The sequence below is a fragment of the Bactrocera tryoni genome, unplaced genomic scaffold (assembly GCF_016617805.1).
Source record: "Bactrocera tryoni isolate S06 unplaced genomic scaffold, CSIRO_BtryS06_freeze2 scaffold_25, whole genome shotgun sequence".
Taxonomy (NCBI): Eukaryota; Metazoa; Arthropoda; class Insecta; order Diptera; family Tephritidae; genus Bactrocera; species Bactrocera tryoni.
In genome coordinates, this window is record NW_024395977.1 from 11,377,360 (window position 1) to 11,397,300 (window position 19,941).

General features: G+C 39.6%; 2 protein-coding genes across 2 annotated transcripts; one reads left to right on the forward strand and one right to left on the reverse strand.

The window, feature by feature from the left end:
- Positions 1–2,252: 2,252 nt before the first annotated feature.
- LOC120780721 (cyclin-dependent kinase inhibitor 1C-like) lies at positions 2,253–2,912 on the forward strand. The gene is made up of 2 exons (XM_040112982.1): positions 2,253–2,518; positions 2,693–2,912. Exons 1-2 carry the CDS (start codon positions 2,253–2,255, stop codon positions 2,910–2,912), a joined length of 486 nt encoding a protein of 161 aa, XP_039968916.1.
- Positions 2,913–16,784: 13,872 nt separating this feature from the next.
- On the reverse strand, positions 16,785–17,405 carry LOC120780580 (molybdopterin synthase catalytic subunit-like). The gene is made up of 2 exons (XM_040112841.1): positions 17,180–17,405; positions 16,785–17,114 (listed from the first exon to the last, which is right to left on the reverse strand). Exons 1-2 carry the CDS (start codon positions 17,309–17,311, stop codon positions 16,806–16,808), a joined length of 441 nt encoding a protein of 146 aa, XP_039968775.1. The 5' UTR covers positions 17,312–17,405; the 3' UTR covers positions 16,785–16,805.
- Between the last annotated feature and the right edge of the window lie 2,536 nt (positions 17,406–19,941).

The window sequence follows — 19,941 nt, forward strand, 5'->3', positions numbered from 1 at the left end:
AGTCCTTTACGCGACTTCAAACTAAAAACAGTTACATTTGGCGTTAACTGTGCACCATATCCAGCCATTCGAACACTCCACGAATTGGCAGACAACACAAAGTCAGAATTTCCTCTGGCAATTGAAGTGTTGAAAACTCAAACGTATGTAGACGATATTCTGTCTGGAAGTCACACTCTTCCACAAGCATACGAGGCCTTATCACAGGTAATAAAAGCCCTCAATTCCGCAGGGTTTCCATTAAAAAAGATTACGGCAACTCACCCAAATATAAGCAAAGATATTCCAAACGAAAATTTGTTGGACACTAATTTCCTTATATTCGAAAAGGAAAGTACAACAAAAACGTTAGGCATCCAATGGAATGCGATATCGGACCAGTTCTCATACACGACAGAGTCCATATCCGCATTATCAGCCATAACGAAAAGACAGATTTTATCCTCGGTGGCAAAACTTTTCGACACCGCAGGATGGCTTTCGCCAATTATGATCCAAGCGAAAATCTTAATACAAGAGCTATGGCTAGATGAAACCGACTGGGACGAACAAGTGAAACCTCTTCGCTTAGAAAAATGGTCCCAGTTCGCAAACAATCTGAATGATATTTCTCAGATACAAATTCCACGATGGATAAACTACCCCCCCGAACACAAAGTCGAATTACATGGCTTTTGTGACGCCTCAGAAAAGGCATACTGCGCTACTATCTATGTGCGCACGCAAAGTGACACCACGACCACAAGCCACTTATTAGTAGCAAAAGCTAAGGTGGCACCTTTAAAAACTATAAGTCTCCCACGACTTGAGTTATGTGGCGCACTACTACTGTCAAAATTAGTAGTCATGGTGCAAATGCATTTAAATATGACGAAATGCAAACTATATATGTGGTCCGATTCTGAAATTGTACTAGCCTGGTTGGAAAAACCACCACATGCATGGAAGACGTAGAACAACTCAAAAGCAAAGTGAAGGGATCACATAATTTCCCATGCAACACAGTGACGCACCTAGAGTTACAAAAGGCAAAGGTCGCACTAATAACATATACACAAACGCGCTATTTCAGCCGCGATATATCGCTACTAAGAGAATCGAAGCCGATTGATAAAAAGAGCTCACTCTTAGTCCTCAACCCATTTCTGGACACGAAAGGTCTGCTTCGTGCCAATGGTCGGCTTGCTAATTCGAGCCTGACATACAATGAACGCCACCCCATAATAATTCCAGAGAGGTCACCATTTGCCACATTATTCCTCCATTACATCCACATCTTAATGCTACACGCCGAACATCGTCTCATGCAACAGATGGTACGCCAGGAGTATTATATCCCCCGTCTTAAGCCGCAAATCAAGAAGTGCATCTTCACGTGCAAGATTTGCACTATGCACAAGAAGAAGATGCGAACGCAGATTATGGCAGCACTTCCACCGGAACGCTGCAATTTCGCTCTGCCTTTCACCACAACAGGTGTTGATTTTGCTGGGCCTTTCCAGGTAAAGGCGTCCATGTTAAGGTCTCCCACTCTCATGAAGGGCTATGTGGCTGTCTTTGTATGTTTCACGACAAAGGCAGTACACCTTGAGCTGTGTAGTAATCTGACGACGGAGGCTTTTCTCGCGGCATTTGCTCGCTTCGTCGCTCGACGTGGCTACTCATCAAAGATCATGAGCGATAACGGCAAAACCTTTATTGGAGCTCAACGAGCCACAGGAAAGCAATTTGTGGATTTTTTCAAACAAGTGTCATCCGACATCGTTCAAAAGTACGCCCCTCAAGGTATTAATTGGCAATTTATACCCCCAAGCGCTCCTCATATGGACGGTTTATGGGAATCAGCTGTAAAAAGCTTCAAAACCCATTTCAAACGGGTAGCTGGAAATTATAACGGTCACATACGAATCGTTGATCTCCGTACGCAAAACGGAACGCTAACCAGACCGCTCGTGAAGCTATGCTTTCTGCCAACTTCCGACGATCGCGAATCCGAAAACCGAAAAAACCGAACCGATAATATCGCGATATAATAAAATCACTAAATTAAATACGAAAACGAAAAATACGCAAATATAAATTGTAAATAAAAATAATAAACCGTACGTAAAAATAACAAACCGTAAAGAAAACTAACAAAAAATGGTCGATCCATACGATGGCCCATTCATGCCACATATCGTGGCACGATTGCCAATATCTAATTGTATGACAGATTTCTAACTGACAATCTCATTTATACATAGATCACCATGGATGTAGATACACCATTCGCAACCACGCCAATAGCTAGGGCTACCAATGCGCCACGCACCGTGCCTACTCCAGCGCCCCGAACTGTGGTGGCAACGACGCCGGCAACTGCACCGGCAACAACGCCTGCAACTCCACCGGCACCTGCACCGGCAACAACGCCGGCACCGGTACCGGCAACCGCGTCGGCAGCGGTCCCTCAATCAGCACCTCGTGGTGGCACTCGACCACCACTACTCCCATCACGGACCACGGAGACCCTAAGGTGCCCCATCTGTCGGTGCCCATATCGCCTGCACCATTGTGGCATATTCAGGGGTATGCGACCCGTGCAACGGCAGAAAGTTGCCCAGGCCCACGGGCATTGCCATAACTGCCTGTCGCATACCCATGGGACTGCAGCGTGTGAATCACGAGGACTGTGCCAAATATGCCACAGGCCGCATCACACGCTGCTACATCGCAGCACGGCACGCGAAGTGAATCGGACACCCATCCATCGCGGCCGCATACCCCGATTCCAACCCGCAGCTCGTGCCGCACCCCAGCGGAGCGCAACATCAACGCGGCGTCGACAACCTGGGCCACCACCTCGTCGGTCTACGGGGCTGAGCAGCGTTGTGGCTACGCTGCAACAGCTGCAGCGCCTTTTAGGCTAAACAGTCGTTTAGGGGGGCCGGGATGGCTAAATGAGCACCTGACCCCCCTCTTAATATAATCAATCTACACCCCACTCATACACACCATACTCAACACGACTACACCATCTACATCATCCACATCATATTCCACACATCTACACCATATTCACATCCACACCTCATATTCAACACAGGTGCCGCGAGGTTTTTTTTTTCGAAAAAAAAGAAGACTTCTATTTAAAACAAAAGCAATATATTAAAAATTATCACTTAATTTTTATCGCATGTATGCAAGTCACTCTAGCGTAGTAGATGAATTTGAAAAAGTTTTTAAAAAATTAACATTCGCTATGTAGATAAATCGGTGAAAATAAATACTGTGCTTTTACTGCTTTGCGAATATCAATAAGGCTATCCAACAATCTTATTGCAAATAAACTAGCTTACGGCTTACGGTACTTACTATAAAATGCCAATACTCCGGGGATAACGATTCCAAGCGTAAAATCCGATCTTCAGCTTGCTTCAGTCGCAAATTCATAGGCAAGTGATAATTTATTTTATGAAATAAATGTTTTTCAATAGGTTCCATTCTTTTTCTTTTACTAATAACTGAAATATTTTCGTAACAGCTATCTTTATTGGCATACTTAATCGGAGTTTTATTCGCCATAAGTTTATCGAGAGTATCGAAATAATTTGGCCGTATTTGAGGTCCTGAGGCGTTTTTTACTCTGCAAACTAGAATAAAACTATTGTTTAGTCGATAAAAAAGTATCATCTTTTTGTGGACAAAGAAGTCAAAAGATAGTAAAAACTTTTACAACATATATTCGATTTGAAGAGATTTCTTTTGAAAACATTTTGATCCCTTTTAAATAATCATCAGTCCGATACCTCGTTTAACGTATTTATACCCTGAATAGGGATATTAGGTTAGCTACGAAGTTTGTAACACCCTAAAGCAAACGTCGAAAACCGCATTATGTGAACTATTCCCTAAACCTGGCCGATCAAAAGCAATATCAATTTATTTTTATACCTTTTAGGTATATGTACATAGCTTCGATGCAGTCGAAGTTAACACATTTTCTTGTTGTTGTGCGAGTCGCTCCTTGAAAGGATAGATAGGAACACGTGTACTAAATGCATTAAGATCTTTTGGTTTTTAATCAAGTCATCGCTTGCACGGACGGACAGACAGACCTCAGTAGAAGTTAAATTTCATACAAATTTTCTTCCATCACTCGAAGCCTCTCTAACGCGATGTTTTTTTTGTGGATTATGGTGATTGGATATAGGGAAGTTAAACGGTATATTCTTTAGCCCTTAACTGGGATCAATATTTCAAATTACATTGTTGAGGTTGTGGGTCCATTTGGACCCCAATTGAGAAAGAAGCATATAAATCGAATGTTTTTACAAATTCTTTTGCAAATCTATGGATTTAAATAATAACAGATATATCTCTCTCAAAGCAATCAACAGATACTTGTAATGCAAGAGTTGGCGATGCTGTTAAGTGTAATACTCCTGATAAATTATTGCGGCTTAACTTATATATAACTCCATATCAGTCTCGGTTAGCTTTAAGTGATACAAACAACCGTTAGATGAACAAAACCACAGTGCGCGAAATTTGGTTAGCCGCACATGCTTTTTGGTGATTTAACATAAGAGTTATTGTCAAAAGTAACTGAATTTAGAATATTTCTTTATTGGGGGAAAAACATAATATATTTTTACATTTAATTGTATTACAGAAACAATAAAGTTAAAATATTGAAAATACATCTTAACTATACGCGAACTATGCTTAGCCGCATTACAAAAAAGTATATACTTAAGAGGTTTGCACAAAAGTTTTGCAAATTTTGCTCTCTTAATGTGAAGTTGCACCCCCATTTTTAAAAATTCTGGCTGGTATCGAGTCAAATAACTAAGTACTGGCACCCATTCGCATACACAGCCCTTGCAATTATGCCCCAAACATTTTCAATGGGGTTTAAATCCGGACTTCTGGCTGGCCATCCTAGCAATGGTAGAGAGCGCGAAGCAAAAAACCCTTCTGCCTTCTTGGAAACGTGGATGCTGGCATTATCCTGCTGAAAGGTAAACGTAATTTCGACCTTATCCTCCAAATACTCAATGAGCACATCATCCAACATCTCAATATATATTTCTGAATCTATTTTCGTCGTAATAAAACATAAGGGCAATTCAGAATCTTGTGCATGTGAGTTTGCAAAATTATGCAATTGCAAATATTTACCATCAACAATGAACGTATTTTTTGTGGTTTCTGTGCAACCCTTGCAAATACCATTAATTCACAACTGATCCGTGAAGAAAAACATTGTTTGTAAACAAAATTTTCGCACAAATTGTAAAATATGCAGAAAAACAGTTTTAGAGAAAAATCAACTGATGCTTTATTTGATGAAGCTGCTGAAGAAATTATGGACACTGAAGGTAAGAAATATTTTTAAGCGGCACATAGCCATAAATTTCACTTTTACTTCTGGAGCTTCTTGTAAGAAATCCAGTATACTCTGGATTTCTTTTTCGCTCCACCCTTTATTAGGCTTTTCGTCTTTTAGCCTTATTTTATTCAAATCGGTTTGCTTTATTTCTTCTCTTTGTTTACAGTGTTTTTATTTTTGACATCAGCTGATAATTTGCAAACCGGTGTTGCAAATAATACAATGGCAATGGTGGACGCGTGAGTTAGGACTGTCAGGCGATTGAGGCGAAAGTTTCAACGCGCCCGACGGTCCAATTCTGATAGGCTGCCCCAGCATAGGTATGAATTTAGTTGTGGGGATAGGGAGTATAAAAAATGATAGTTAAGGTTAAAGGACTGGACGAGCTTTGTTCGAGAGAATAGGAACTAACACTGGGGTCAGGTCGATAGGATCTGGGGGGGTCGTAGGAGGGAAGATGTCACCTCTCTTCGCGTCGGTGACACCCTGTTATCGTCGTGGAGAGAGTGAGCAGGGGTTCTGTTAGGTGCGTTCTTTCCCAGATTGGAGGTGCAGGCACCTCAAGCACAAGAGGTGCCTGTCCCTTCTTTGGCCTGGTTAGGTCTAAACTGTCCCCAGGTTTTAATGGTTTAAACAGAGAGATGTGTAAAAGCTTATGGAAGTTCATTCCGGAATACCTGGAGGCCATTTATAATAAGTGCATCTGGGAAAGATACTTTCCTCGCGAGTGGAAAAGTGTCAGGGTTGTTCCTCTCCCGAAGTCCCCTTATAAGATCAGGAGCGATCCTCGGTCTTATCGGGGCACCAGTCTCCTTCCAGTACTTGGAAAAGTGCTGGAAAGAGTCATGGTGAGCTAACGCGAGGTATGTGGTCGGATAGGCAGTATGGATTCAGAAAAGGACTCAGTATTGAGGATGCATGGTTTTATATCCTTGGCATATTTGTTGACTTCAAGGCAGTGTTTGATTACCTAAGCTGGGATCGAGTGGTGCAACGGCTGGAGGAGCTTGGCTGTCTGGAAATTACTTTTTGGCGGAGTTATTTTCCGAACAGAAAGGCATCTTTTGTCGGAATGAATGCGAGTGTGGATACTGGAGTTGTTCGCGGTTGCCCGCAGGATTCCATCTGTGGTCCATATATTTGGAAACTCATGATGGACACTCTGCTTGGGCAACTCTCTGTGTGTAGGTGTGAGGGTTGACATATCGATGAAAAAACGGTGAAAATGCTGCTTAAGGGCAGATTGTCGCCCGTTCGTCCACCGATTGTCCGGGTGAATGGGGTCAGCATCAGATATGTGATACAAGTCAAATATCTGGGGCTGACCATGAGAAAGAATGGTTAGGCGAATGTGAAGGAGCGACTGCAGGCAACCGTGGGCAAAATACGACGCATTTTGAGGAGTGATTGGGGTCTCGGACGTCGTGCTGTCAGCACCATATATCGTGACTTGTTTGTGGCCTGTGCCACATATGGAGCCGCTGTATGGTAGGAAGCAGCCACCACTGTCTTGAGGTCTGTATGATGCGTGCTTGTTTCCCTGTATGTCGCACTGTCTCAACGGATGCTATGCATGTTTTGTTAGGTGCCCTTCCTCATGGCCTCATTGTGCTGTTGCATTCAAGTTAAGAAGGGGCTTGAGTGTGTCATTGCAGTGGAATGACTAGATTTCCAACGACGATGTGGAGAGGGAGGAATATCTAGGGAGCAAGGGGCTTCTAGATGATAGGGTTAGGTGTAGGTGGCAAGAACGTTGGGCCAATAGTCCTAACGACTGAGTACATTCGGGACGCTAGGTTCGTTGAGGGTAACCCAGACTTCAGATTTTGTCTGAGTCTTGGCTTTCTGCTAACGGGACATGGGCCTCTGGGGATTAGCTGGACTGATGGTCGATTAGATGTTAATGGTGTGATCTCTGCTAGCCGCAATACCGAAAGCAGCGAAGACGGTTAGCTGGGAATTAAGGTTAGATTTTGTATGAGTGGAGTGTGTATGTGATGTGTGTATGGGGTCCAACCCCTGGCCACCGGTCCAGAGCCACATGGAAGCTCAACTGGTAGTAGCTTCGGCTACGAGGTCTGACCGCAGACTTAATTCTGATACCACCGGGAGCAGAAGCCCTTGGAGTTAACTCCAACCTGCTCATGCGGACTGGCCCCTCGGGGAGTATCGTGGTGGTTGTGGTTAAAACCCAAATGCGGGAAGAACTGACTTTGTCAGTTGAATATGGAGTTGCATCGCAACCGGGTGCTGGACCCAAAGCACGGCAGAGGTTTTAGATGGGCTTCGAACCGACCAAGGTGGTTAGTGTGTCCATTCCAATTGGTACTGAAAATGCCTAGCATTCTCAGGGCGCTGATCAACGCATTGATTTGATCCGCCGTGCCTTTGAGCGCCGTGGGGTAAGGCTGTCGTCAGGAGGCACCCACGTTAAGCACACCGGAAGTTGACCTTTTGATTTGCCGGCTGACTGCTCTGTTAGAAAGGCCATTTTTCTTCAAAATTTTAATTTGGGCCTTTTCCACATCATTTTAAATTTTTTTCTAGCCATTTCAATCACACTGTTCTTAACTGAATATAATCAAATTGAATAAGCGTAAATGTTAACAAAACTTCACAAAAAAATACTTAAAACACAGAGAACTTACCACAAAACCGATGAAAATAAGACTGCGGCTAACCAAAGTTCGCACCAGTTGTCAGATAATATTCACATTTTGCTATTTTAGTACCGCTATGCTCTTGTTTTTTTATGCATGCTAGCTTTCTATGTAATATTACCTAGCAACTATTGTTTACAAAAACAAAAATATTAACACTGTCGCGTGTACAATTATTTTCTCTATAATTTAAGAGCGCGCCTAACCAAAATTTGCGCACTGTATTACAAGCTCTTTGCAAGATGTCACGATCATACATGAACTAGCTGACAGTAGGGGTTCCACTTAACGCGATCTCCCTTTATATATAATAATACTTAAAAAAATAAAATTTGTACTATTTAAACTATATTCCAAATATTTGTCGTCGTGTAACCTTTTACTAAGATTTTTTTACGTATATGCAAAATTACCCAAAGTAACATAACAGTCATGAAAAACTTAAAAAGCGCAAATAACTTACAACCATAAATTAAAAAATAAATAATATTTCGATAAACTTTAGAAATAAAAAAAACTTCTCTACCAGAACTAGACTTTAATCTTTTTTCGAATTGTGTATGAGCTATATGCTATAGTCGTCCGATCTGGAAATTTGTTAGGATATCATAGTAATGCTTTGGATAATAATCGTAATATGAATGCTTTTCTGACCTATTGGGCTGAAATAATATTCACATAATTTGAACTGCTTCTGAAAAGGTCAGCTCAGAGTCTGAGAGTAGCGCTCTTCGTTGGTGTCAAAAGTCATTATTGTTTTATTAGGGAGAAGTGTGAGTCTAATACAGAACAAAGCGCAAGATCGTTGCGAGCTCTGGTTCAAACAGGTGAAAGTTAAGAGCTGCTAAAATTTCAATGGTAGATCTCCTATTGGAGGATGGAGTCATGTGTAGAAGTTCACGCAAGTGAGGAAAGTTCTCTGGGTGGCCCAAGAACATCCCTTTGAAGACGTCTAAAGTGAGAAGGCGGAACACCCCCTCCGCAGGGTTGTGCGCTGGGATTGGAACCCGCCACGTAAAAAAAGCATCCAATGAAAAAGAACATCAAGCCTCGGATGAGAGAGCGCCCTTTTGATGACGACCATGACAAACGAATTAAGGACTACGATTTGAGGGCGTGAACCAGGAATGTCCGGTCCCTTAATTGGTAAGGTGCTGCTGCCCAGCTGGTTGATATCCTCATTACAGTGAAGGCTGACATCACCGCCGTTCAAGAAATGCGATGGACGGGACAAGGACTGAGACGAGTAGGTCCTTGTGACATTTACTACAGTGACCATACAAAGGAGCGCAAATTTGGTGTGGTATTCGTTGTGGGAGAGAGACTCCGTCGCCGAGTACTGTCAACATATCACTGATCAACACGTTCCGACGGAAGAGAAGAACGATGGGACCAAAGATGCCTTCTATGAGCGCTTGGAGCGCACTTACGAGAGCTGCCCCCGCCACGATATCAAAATCGTCCTTGACGACTTTAACGACAGGGTGGGCAAAGAAGGTATCTTTGGCACTATGGTCGGTAAGTTCTGCCTCCATGAGGAAACATCTCCAAATGGGTTGAGGCTGATGGACCTCCAGCATTAGAAAATTCATCAAACCACCTGGCTGTCTCCGGATCGAAAAGCCACCAACCAGATCGATCAGGTAAAGTAAGGTGATAGAGGGAAGATACGAATCAAGTGTTTTAGATGTGCGTGCGTTCCGAGGTCCAAACATCGACTCGGACCACTATCTTGTTGCAGCCAAGATTCGCACCCGAAAAGCTGCAATCACAACGGACAGCCGAACGATTTTCTACTCGGCTTGCACTCCTACTCTCTGAGAGCACTCGTCAACAATTTGGCATAAGGGAATTGTGGGACGGCATTTCAAGCTCCTTACGTACAACTGTAACCGAAACCATTGGTTTTCAGAAAATGCAAAAGAATAGCTGGTACGAGGAGGAGTGCCGTGTTGCAGCGGAGAGAAAACAGACTGCCTACCTCGCAACGTTACGACCGACCACAACACGTGCGGGATGGGGTAGATACCGAGAGTTGAAGAGGGAAACGAGACGCATTTTCAGACAGAAAAAGAAAGAGGCCGAAATGCGGGAATATGAAAAGCTTGATAAGCTGACCGACAGGAGTAATGCTCGAAAATTCTACGAAAAAGGCGGTGGCTAACATGAGGTTTCAAGACCGGAGCATGCTCTTGTATAACCCCCAGAGGTGATCTAGTAACCGATGCCCAAAGCATACTTAAATTATGAAGGGAAAACTTCTCCAGCCTGCTGAATGGCAGTGAATGCATAACGCCAGGAGAAGACGAACCCGATTCCCCAATCGATGACGATGGAGCAGACGTTGCATTGCCCGACCATCAAGAAGTCCGAATAGCAATTACCCGTCTGAAGATCAACAAAGCAGCGGGAGCCGATGGTTTGCCGGACGAGCTACTCAAACACGGCGGCAAAGAACTGATAAAGAGCATGCATCAGCTTCTTTATAAAATATTGTTGCTAGAAAGCATGCCCAACGATTGGAATTTAAGTGTGCTCTATCTATCGGTCGTATTGTGTGAAAGATTAAAGCCCAGCGTCAACAAACTGATTATAACTTATCTGTGTGGCTTTAGACCTGGCAAATCAACAAAAGACGAGATATTCACCATGCGTCAAATCTTTGAAATGAGTCTGGTGGGGAACGAGGGCAAAACGAAATATCTTCTGCTATCAAACAAACAGTCGTCGCACTCGCTACTAGGCTCCCACGTCACTGTTCACAGTCATAACTTTGAAGTCGTAGATAATTGTCTATCTTGGAACCAGCATCAACACCAACAACAATGTCAGCATCGAAATCCAACGCAGAATATCTATTGCAAACAAGTGCTACTTTGGACTAAGTAGGCAATTGAGAAGTAAAGTCTTCTCTCGACGAACAAAAACCAAACTCTATAAGTCACTCATAATTCCCGTCCTGTTATATGGTGCAGAGGCTCGGACGATGACAACAACTGATGAGTCGACGTGTAGAGTTTTCGAGAGAAAGGTTCTGCGAAAGATGTATCGTTTTGTACGCGTTGGCCACGGCGAATATCGCATTCGGTGGAACGATGAGCTGTATGAGATACACGACGACATTGACATAGTTCAGCGAATTAAAAGACAGCGGCTACGCTGGCTAGGACATGGTGTCCGAATGGACGAAAACACTCCAGCTCTGAAAGTATTCGAGGCAGTACCCGCCAGGGGAAGTAGAGGAAGAGGAAGACCTCGACTCCGTTGGAAGAACCAGGTGGAGAAGAACCCAGCTTCGTTTGAAATATCCAATTGGCGCGACGTAGCGAAAAGAAGAAACGAATGGCGCGCTGTTGTTAACTCGGCTATAATTGCGTAAGCGTTGTCTACGATTCTAGAAAATCTAGAATAGCAACCTTCTCTTGGTGCCAAGAAACAAATATGCAAAATTCCAGAATTTTTGTACTCAAGTTACAACTTGCACGAACAGACGGACGGTAATACAAACAATTGAAATTGAACTCGTCTGGTCTGAATTTTCATACACATATACATATGTATGTATTTTATAACTATTTATCCATCACAATTAGTTTAGTACTTCGGCCCATCCGGTAGCAAAAAATTAACTGAGTCCCTGAACTTTATTATAAATAAAAATGCCAGACTAATACTGAACGTACTTACCTTTCAAAAGACATTTTGAACTATCTTGCTTTACAACGGTAGTATTTACTCGCGCGCATGAATTTTCTACCGGAAAATTGGGATGAGTTCCTTCTATTTTTGCATAGTTAGGCATACTTCCGTAGTCAATAATGTTGTTTTGATTAATCTCATCACGTTTTTTTTGGAGGTAGCATGTAATACGCTTTTTAATCTCATTTTTATCAACTGATATTTGCACTAAGTCATTTGGCACAGAAATTTCATTACATATTTGAGTTTTTAGGAAAATAAAGTTGTCTTTGTGGCATGCTGTAATAAAAAAATGAAGTGAATATTATTTTCTCCAGTCATGTCTTCCATAATTTTATTTATACCGACATTTGATTATCACTTTTTGGATTTTAAAAATATATTTAACCTCGCATGTCGGTTACGTTTTAAAAACTCTTTCAAAACTGTAGTATGCTGCAATTTTAATAATGATGCTGTCCGAAAAAACATGTGCGAGGGTGCCAAGAGTCGACAGTTAGCCAACGCGCAACAATATCGCTATATTTTTGTCTAAGTATTATTAAGAAGTTCAGTAAGATATATAATTATAAATAATGACTTTCTTGCCCTAATAAACGCATTAGGCGACATAATAACAGTCAGTACAAATTTAGCATTTCGAAGGCGTAATTCGCTGATAGAGTTCGATAGTGATAATTCGTGTCCGAGCTCGGAACAATTCCGATTTCTTTGGCGCCGCGTTTTGAAGGTACCGTTGGAAAGAGGAAGTCCTTCTGATTAAAAAATATATGGGTTATATTTAACGCTTAGTTTGCGATATATTCGACCTTAAAGTTCAAAAATTCCCAAAATTCGAACATTTCAACAAGCTATTTTACCACATTAAACACACTTTACTCACATTTTTCACTTCAAATTAATTAAAATAAACTATAAACTTTTAAATAAATCCACATTTTACACTTTTAACAGTTTTTTTTACCGAAGAAATCTTTATTTTAAAAATGGAGCGCTGCCGTGTATAATAAGGAAATTCGCTAAAATTCCTTTTTTCCCAAAAATGCCTCTATCCATTCATATGGATATGTTCTTTATTTAATTTAATAAACAAATAAGAAATATTATATAGTAATATTATATAATAATATTATATATGTATATTGTCACCTACTATACAAAACAACGTATTATCAAATATAAATGGAAAGCGCTGACAGATATGATAACCAAAATTTAACCATTTTATAACGAAAATTCAAATTTTGTTTCAATATCAGTGCAAGATAACCAAAAAATATAACCACTTTATAAGGAAACTCAATATATCTTTTTTATTTTAACGCAGAAAGGAGTACTACGCGAAAGTACTTCAGTCACATAAATCACGTATTACACATATACATATGTAGAAAGTATTTTTTTATAGTTAATATAGAAAAAAGAATCACGCGAAAAAACAAACAAAGAAAAATTGTAAAAAATCCTACATATTTGCTGTTTAAGATGTGGCAAGGCTCGTTTTCCTCATAATTGTAAACAATCTAACCTTTTCAACGATGAGTCTGCTAAGTGATTTTAAAATTAATAAATTTAGGTAAAATATAGCACAACAAAAGTGAAATGTGAACTTATTTCAATGTTTAGAGTGTATATTTAAATATACAGAATGAAAAACGTGAAAAAATTTAGTTTATTTTAATTTAGAAACATAGAGAAATACCATGTGTTATTAGTGCAAATTTTTGACTTTTTAATCGTGAATATTTAAAAAAAAATAAAAGTTATTTTTATATTATTTTTGGATATTTCTTCTCTGGAGAAGCTCCCCTATCCGCACATACCCCGGAAATTATACGGAAATTCGGTTTTTTTTACCCCTCCGCCAAAGTAATCGGAATCGAGCCGAGAATTTTTATAAACTTAAACTACTGAATACCATACGTTTTAAATTTTTAATTAAAATTAAAAAACAATATTTAGCAAAGGTTTCATTAAAATATTACAATGTACATATAATTCGTAAACATACGCAAATAAACAAGTGTAGCTTAATTTGCTGTTTTAACCCCACATCTCGACAGGCTAACTGTCAAATCTATTGCCTATCTATTCTACAAGTATAACATAATCATTTGCGAAATGGCGTCGGGTAGGTAGGTTCAAGCTGATATATCCATGTAACAACTATAAATATGTAAAGTCTTTTCGTATTTCTAATCTCACTTTAATCTTTTTTATATTTATACTAATGAATAAATTAACAAATACATATATGTATGTATACCATTTTGGTCGACCACTTCTTGTAATTTTTACGCTACAGACATTATTCCAGAAGTGTAAAGCGAAATTTCCAGAACGGAATATTCATTTAATTAAACGGTAAATACTTAAACAAATTCACATTTTACACTTTTTGCAGGCTTTATAAGTAAGAAATCTATATTTTAAAAATTTGTTTTTATAGTCGTAGTGGACATCATTTATGTGCTAACAATCATGAGGAAATCGATACATTCATCCTGGGTATTGCCTCGACCAGAGTTATTTTTTTAGCATACTACGCGAAAGTACTTCAGTCCACTGGGTAATGTTCTACCAGGGTTATTTTTTAGAGCGCGGACGAAAGCCGCCAACGCAGAAAGGAGTACTACACAAAAGTATTTGAGTTATAGCTTGAAAAATGTTGGAAATATAGTTAATAAAAATTAAAAAAAAAAACACATGAAAGTACAAACAAAAAAACGCTGTAGTTAAAAATCATTCCTATCGGATTTTAAAATGTTACAAAGCTTTCCTCATAATTGTAAGCACTCTAAAAACTTTTCAGCCATGAGATTGCTTAGTGATTTTAAAGGGGACAGTAATGTAATCTTTTTAAATTTTTTTTTTTTGCATTTTCTTTTTCCTTATACCCTTAGAATTAATAGAGAAACCCACTTTACCATTGGAAGGTTTCGAAAAAGGCCCAAAAATAATAATACCGCTCGACGTTCGGAGCGCTCGGAGTGCACACCCCAAACTTTAAACGCGTTTTTCTCAAAACACACGTTTTTTAACTGGCGGACGTGACTCCGGTCGAACTACTCAGCCGATTTGCTTAATTTTTTTTTTAAATGTTAAATGGCTATCGTCCCTAAAAAGATTCATAAATTTTATAATTTATTGACAATGTTATGACAAAATTTATGTAAAAACAAGTAAGGAAGGGCTAAGTTCGAGATACTGTTATTAGCAACTTTTTTGCGAGAGTATAAAAATGATGCCCTCTGAATTACATGAAAATGTCTGAGAGATTTACCGATATTTTCGGTGAAAAATTAGGTTATGTTAGGTTAGGCACTGAGTACTTCGTGTTCGATATCAGGGACCTTGAAAAGTTATAGTCCGATCACGACAATTTTTCCACAAGGGTTACCTCAGCTCAAATACCATATTTGTGTAAAGTTTTATTCCGCTATCATCATTGGTTCCTAATGTATATATTATACAGAGAAGGCATCAGATGGAATTCAAAATAGCGTTATATTGGAAGAAGACGTAGTTGTGAACCGATTTCACCCATATTTCTTACATGTCATCAGGATGTTAAGAAAATATTATATACCGAATTTCATTGAAATCGGTGGAGTAGTTCCTGAGATATGGTTTTTGGTTCATAAGTGGGCGACGCCACGCCCATTTTCAATTTTTAAAAAAAGCCTGGATGCAGCTTTCTTCTGCCATTTCTTTTGTAAAATTTAGTGTTTCTGATGTGTTTTGTTAGTCGGTTAAGGCACTTTTAGTGATTTTCAACATAACCTTTGTATGGGAGGTGGGCGTGGTTATTATGATTTCATCCATTTTTGAACTGTATATGAAAATGCCTGAACGAAACGACTCTGTAGAGTTTGGTTGACATAGCTATAGTAAATTCCGAGATATGTATAAGAAACTGAGTAGGGGCGGGGCCACGCCCACTTTTCCAAAACAATTGCGTCCAAATATGCCCCTCCCTAATGCGATCCCTTGTGCCAAATTTCACTTTAATATCTTTATTTATGGCTTAGTTATGACACTTTATAGGTTTTCGGTTTTCGATATTTTGTGGGCGTGGCAGTGGGCCGATTTTGCCCATCTTCGAACTTGACCTTCTTATGGAGCCAAGGAATACGTGTACCAAGTTTCATCATGATATCTCAATTTTTACTCAAGTTACAGCTTGCACGGACGGACGGACAGACGGACGGACGGACAGACGGACAGACGGACGGACAGACAGACATCCGGATTTCAACTCTACTCGTCACCCTGATCACTTTGGTATACATAACCCTATATCTGACTCTTTTAGTTTTAGGACTTACAAACAACCGTTATGTGAACAAAACTATAATACTCTACTTGGCAACTGTGTTGCGAGAGTATAAAAAAAGGTCAGATTACCGCACTGACCCCTTAAATTAGTGAATTTAGCTAAAAAAAAAAAAATAAAAGTGAAATGTTAACTTATTTCAACGTTTAAAGTGTATGTTTATATAAAGTGATGAATGTAAAAAAAAATAGTTAAACATTGAGAAATACCATGTTATTAATCAAAATACCGACTCGATTTAAATATGCAGCTAAATGAAAATATCGAAAGTCAAAACACCGAAAAATCAAAATACTGGCAAACCAAAATGCCGACATATGAAAAATATTTTATCGTGTCCGCCCTTATTTCTATCAGAGCACAGAAAGAGAATTCTACCAACAAAGGGTTATGATACTGAGCGTTTTCGTGAGCGGAATCCGTAGGCCGCACCTTTGTTTAACCTGTCGGTATTGTGATTTATCGGTGTTTTGATTTGTCGGTATTTTGACAGTCGGGATTCTAAATTTAGAGATTTTGATTGTCGGCAACGTTATACACCCGTTATTAATAAAATTTTTTTGAAATTTTAAACGCGAATATTTGTTTGCAACATTATTTTTGCATATTCCATCTCTGATGAAGCTCCCCGATCAGTTCATACCCCATTTATACCGAAATTCGTTTTCAGTACCCCATCGCGAAAGTAATCGGAATCATGGCCTGTTGATAGTATATTTTATAAAATATGTAGTTACTTAACCCACTGACATTCTTTATTTTCTTTCCAACTTGAATCTCCATCGCTATACAATTCTTTTTTCCAAATAGGTACAGATTTCTTCAAATGTTCAATAGAATATGAAACTGCCTTTAATGCGTCTTCTCGATGGGGAGACGATATAGCAATAACTACGCTTGCTTCCTTTGGTGCAACTAAACCGAGACGGTGATATATTGCGATGTTCACTACATCTTTCCAATTGGAGCGCACTGAATCGCAAATTTTTTCAAGTTCTTTTAGAGCCATTGATTCGTATGCTTCATATTCAAGCGAATGTACCTATAATGAACAATCATGCTGCCGTAATATCTGACTCTTATTATTTAAAACACTTAAATACAAACCATTTTTCCGTCAAACGAATTTCTAGTCGTCCCTACGAATAAGGAAACAGCACCGCAATCTTCATGAAATATTGAATTTGTAATAGCTGCAACATCCAAGGGTTCCCGGGTAATGGACAAAAAATTAGCCATATCTTTTAACCTCCACTAATAGCTGGAATAATAGCAACCTCGTCACCTTCTTGAAGATTTACTAAATTATCACAGTAACACTCGTTTATTGCTATAACACAACTATCCCTTATACTATCTATTGCAAATTTTTGGCAAATCTGGTTTAAGAGTTTGGATACTTGTATGTGTTGTTCAGTAATAAAAGTTGTTGAACTTAATCCAGAAATTTCACGCGCTTTGGCGAAAAATAATACTTTGACTTCCACCAAATTATTTTCTTCGACACTATTCATCACCAATAGTATTTAGAAAACTAAAAGATTGACTATCACAAATAGCATTGAATATAGTAATGCCAAATTACCTCGCACCTCGGCAGGCGAAAATTTATGGCATACTAACTCTCAAATCTATTGCCATTGCCGTTGCCAAATCTGTATGTGGGCATTTGTTATCATAAAACCATATATTGAGGGTAATAAGTTGTCACTTCAGCAGTTTGACAGCGCAGTTTTCATTTCTATGAAAATTTCGAAGATGCAACATATCCCATTTACACAAATACCGTCGGAATTTTCGGCACGATTCCGATTACTTTAGCGGAGGGGTAAAAAAACCGAATTTCCGTATAAATGGGGTATGTACGGATAGGGGAGCTTCTCCAGAGGAGGAATATCCAAAAATAATGTAAAAATTACTAATATTTTTTAAAATATTCACGATTAAAAGTTCAAAAATTTGCACTAAGAAAACATGGTATTTCTCTATGTTTCACTAAATTTTTTCACGTTTTTCACTCTGTATATTTAAATATACACTCTAAACATTGAAATAAGTTCACATTTCACTTTTATTTTGCTATATTTTAACTAAATTTATTAATTTAAAAATCACTTAGCACACTCATCGTTGAAAAGGTTAGATTGTTTACAATTATGAGGAAAACGAGCCTTGCCACATCTTAAACAGTAAATATGTACGATTTTTAACAATTTTTCTTTGTTTGTTTTATCGCGTGATTCTTTTTTCTATATTAAATATAAAAAAAAAATACTTTCTACATATGTATATGTGTAATACGTAATTTATGTGACTGAAGTACTTTCGCGAAGTACTCCTTTCTGCGTTGGCGGCTTTCGGCCGCGCTCTAAAAAAATAACCCTGCCCGAGCGAATATCCGGGGTGACTGAAGTACTATCGCGTAGTACTTCTTTCTGCGTTGGCGGCCTTCGGCTGCGCTCTAAAAAAAATAACCCTGCCCGAGCGAATACCCGGGGTGACTGAAGTACTATCGCGTAGTACTCCTTTCTGCGTTGGCGGCCTTCGGCTGCGCTTTAAAAAGTAACCCTGGCAGAGCGAATACCCGGTGTGACTGAAGTACTTTCGCGAAGTACTCCTTTCTGCGTTGGCGGTCTTCGGCCGCGCTCTCGAAAATCAAGCCTGGCCGAGCGAATACCCGGGGTGACTGAAGTACTATCGCGTAGTATTCCTTTTTGCGTTGGCGGCATTCGGCCGCGCTCTAAAAAAATAACCCTGGCCGAGCAAATACCCGGGATGACTGAAGTACTATCGCGTAGTACTCCTTTCTGCGTTGGCGGCATTCGGCCGCGCTCTAAAAAATTAACTCTGGCCGAGCGAATACCCGGGGTGACTAAAGTAATCTCGCGTAGTACTCCTTTCTGCGTTAAAAATAAAAAAAATATATTGACTTTTTGTTATAAATTGGTGAAAGTGGTTATATTCTTTGATTATTATGCACTCATATTCAAACAAAATTTAAGTTTTCGTCATAAAATTGATAAATTTTAATTATTATTTCTGTCAGCGATTTCCATTTATTTTTTATGATACATTGGTTTGTATATTAGGTGACGATACATGTAAGTATATATATATATTATATTTAAAATATGAATTTGAGTTCATAATAACCAAAAAATATAACTACTTTATATCCAAAACTCATATTTTAAATATCTTCTTCTTCTTAATTGGCGTAGAAACCGCTTAAGCGATTATAGCCGAGTTAACAACAGCGCGCCAGTCGTTTCTTCTTCTCGCTACGTGGCGCCAATTGGATATTCCAAGCGAAGCCAGGTCCTTCTCCACTTGGTCCTTCCAACGGAGTGGAGCTCTTCCTCTTCCTCTGCTTCCCCGGCGGGTACTGCGTCGAATATTTTCAGAGCTGGAGTGTTTTCGTCCATCCGACAACATGACCTAGCCAGCGTAGCCGCTGTCTTTTAATTCGCTGAACTATGTCGATGTCGTCGTATATCTCGTACAGCTCATCGTTCCATCGAATGCGGTATTCGCCGTGGCTAACGCGCAAAGGACCATAAATCTTTCGCAGAACTTTTCTCTCGAAAACTCGCAACGTCGACTCATCCGTTGTTGACATCGTCCAAGACTCTGCACCATACAGCAGGACGGGAATTATGAGTGACTTATAGAGTTTGGTTTTGTTTGTCGAGAGAGGACTTTGCTTCTCAATTGCCTACTCAGTCCGAAGTAGCACCTGTTGGCAAGAGTTATCCTGCGTTGGATTTCTAGGCTGACATTGTTGGTGGTGTTTACGCTGGTTCCAAGATAGACGAAATTATCTACGACTTCAAAGTTATGACTGTCAACAGTGACGTGAGAGCCAAGTC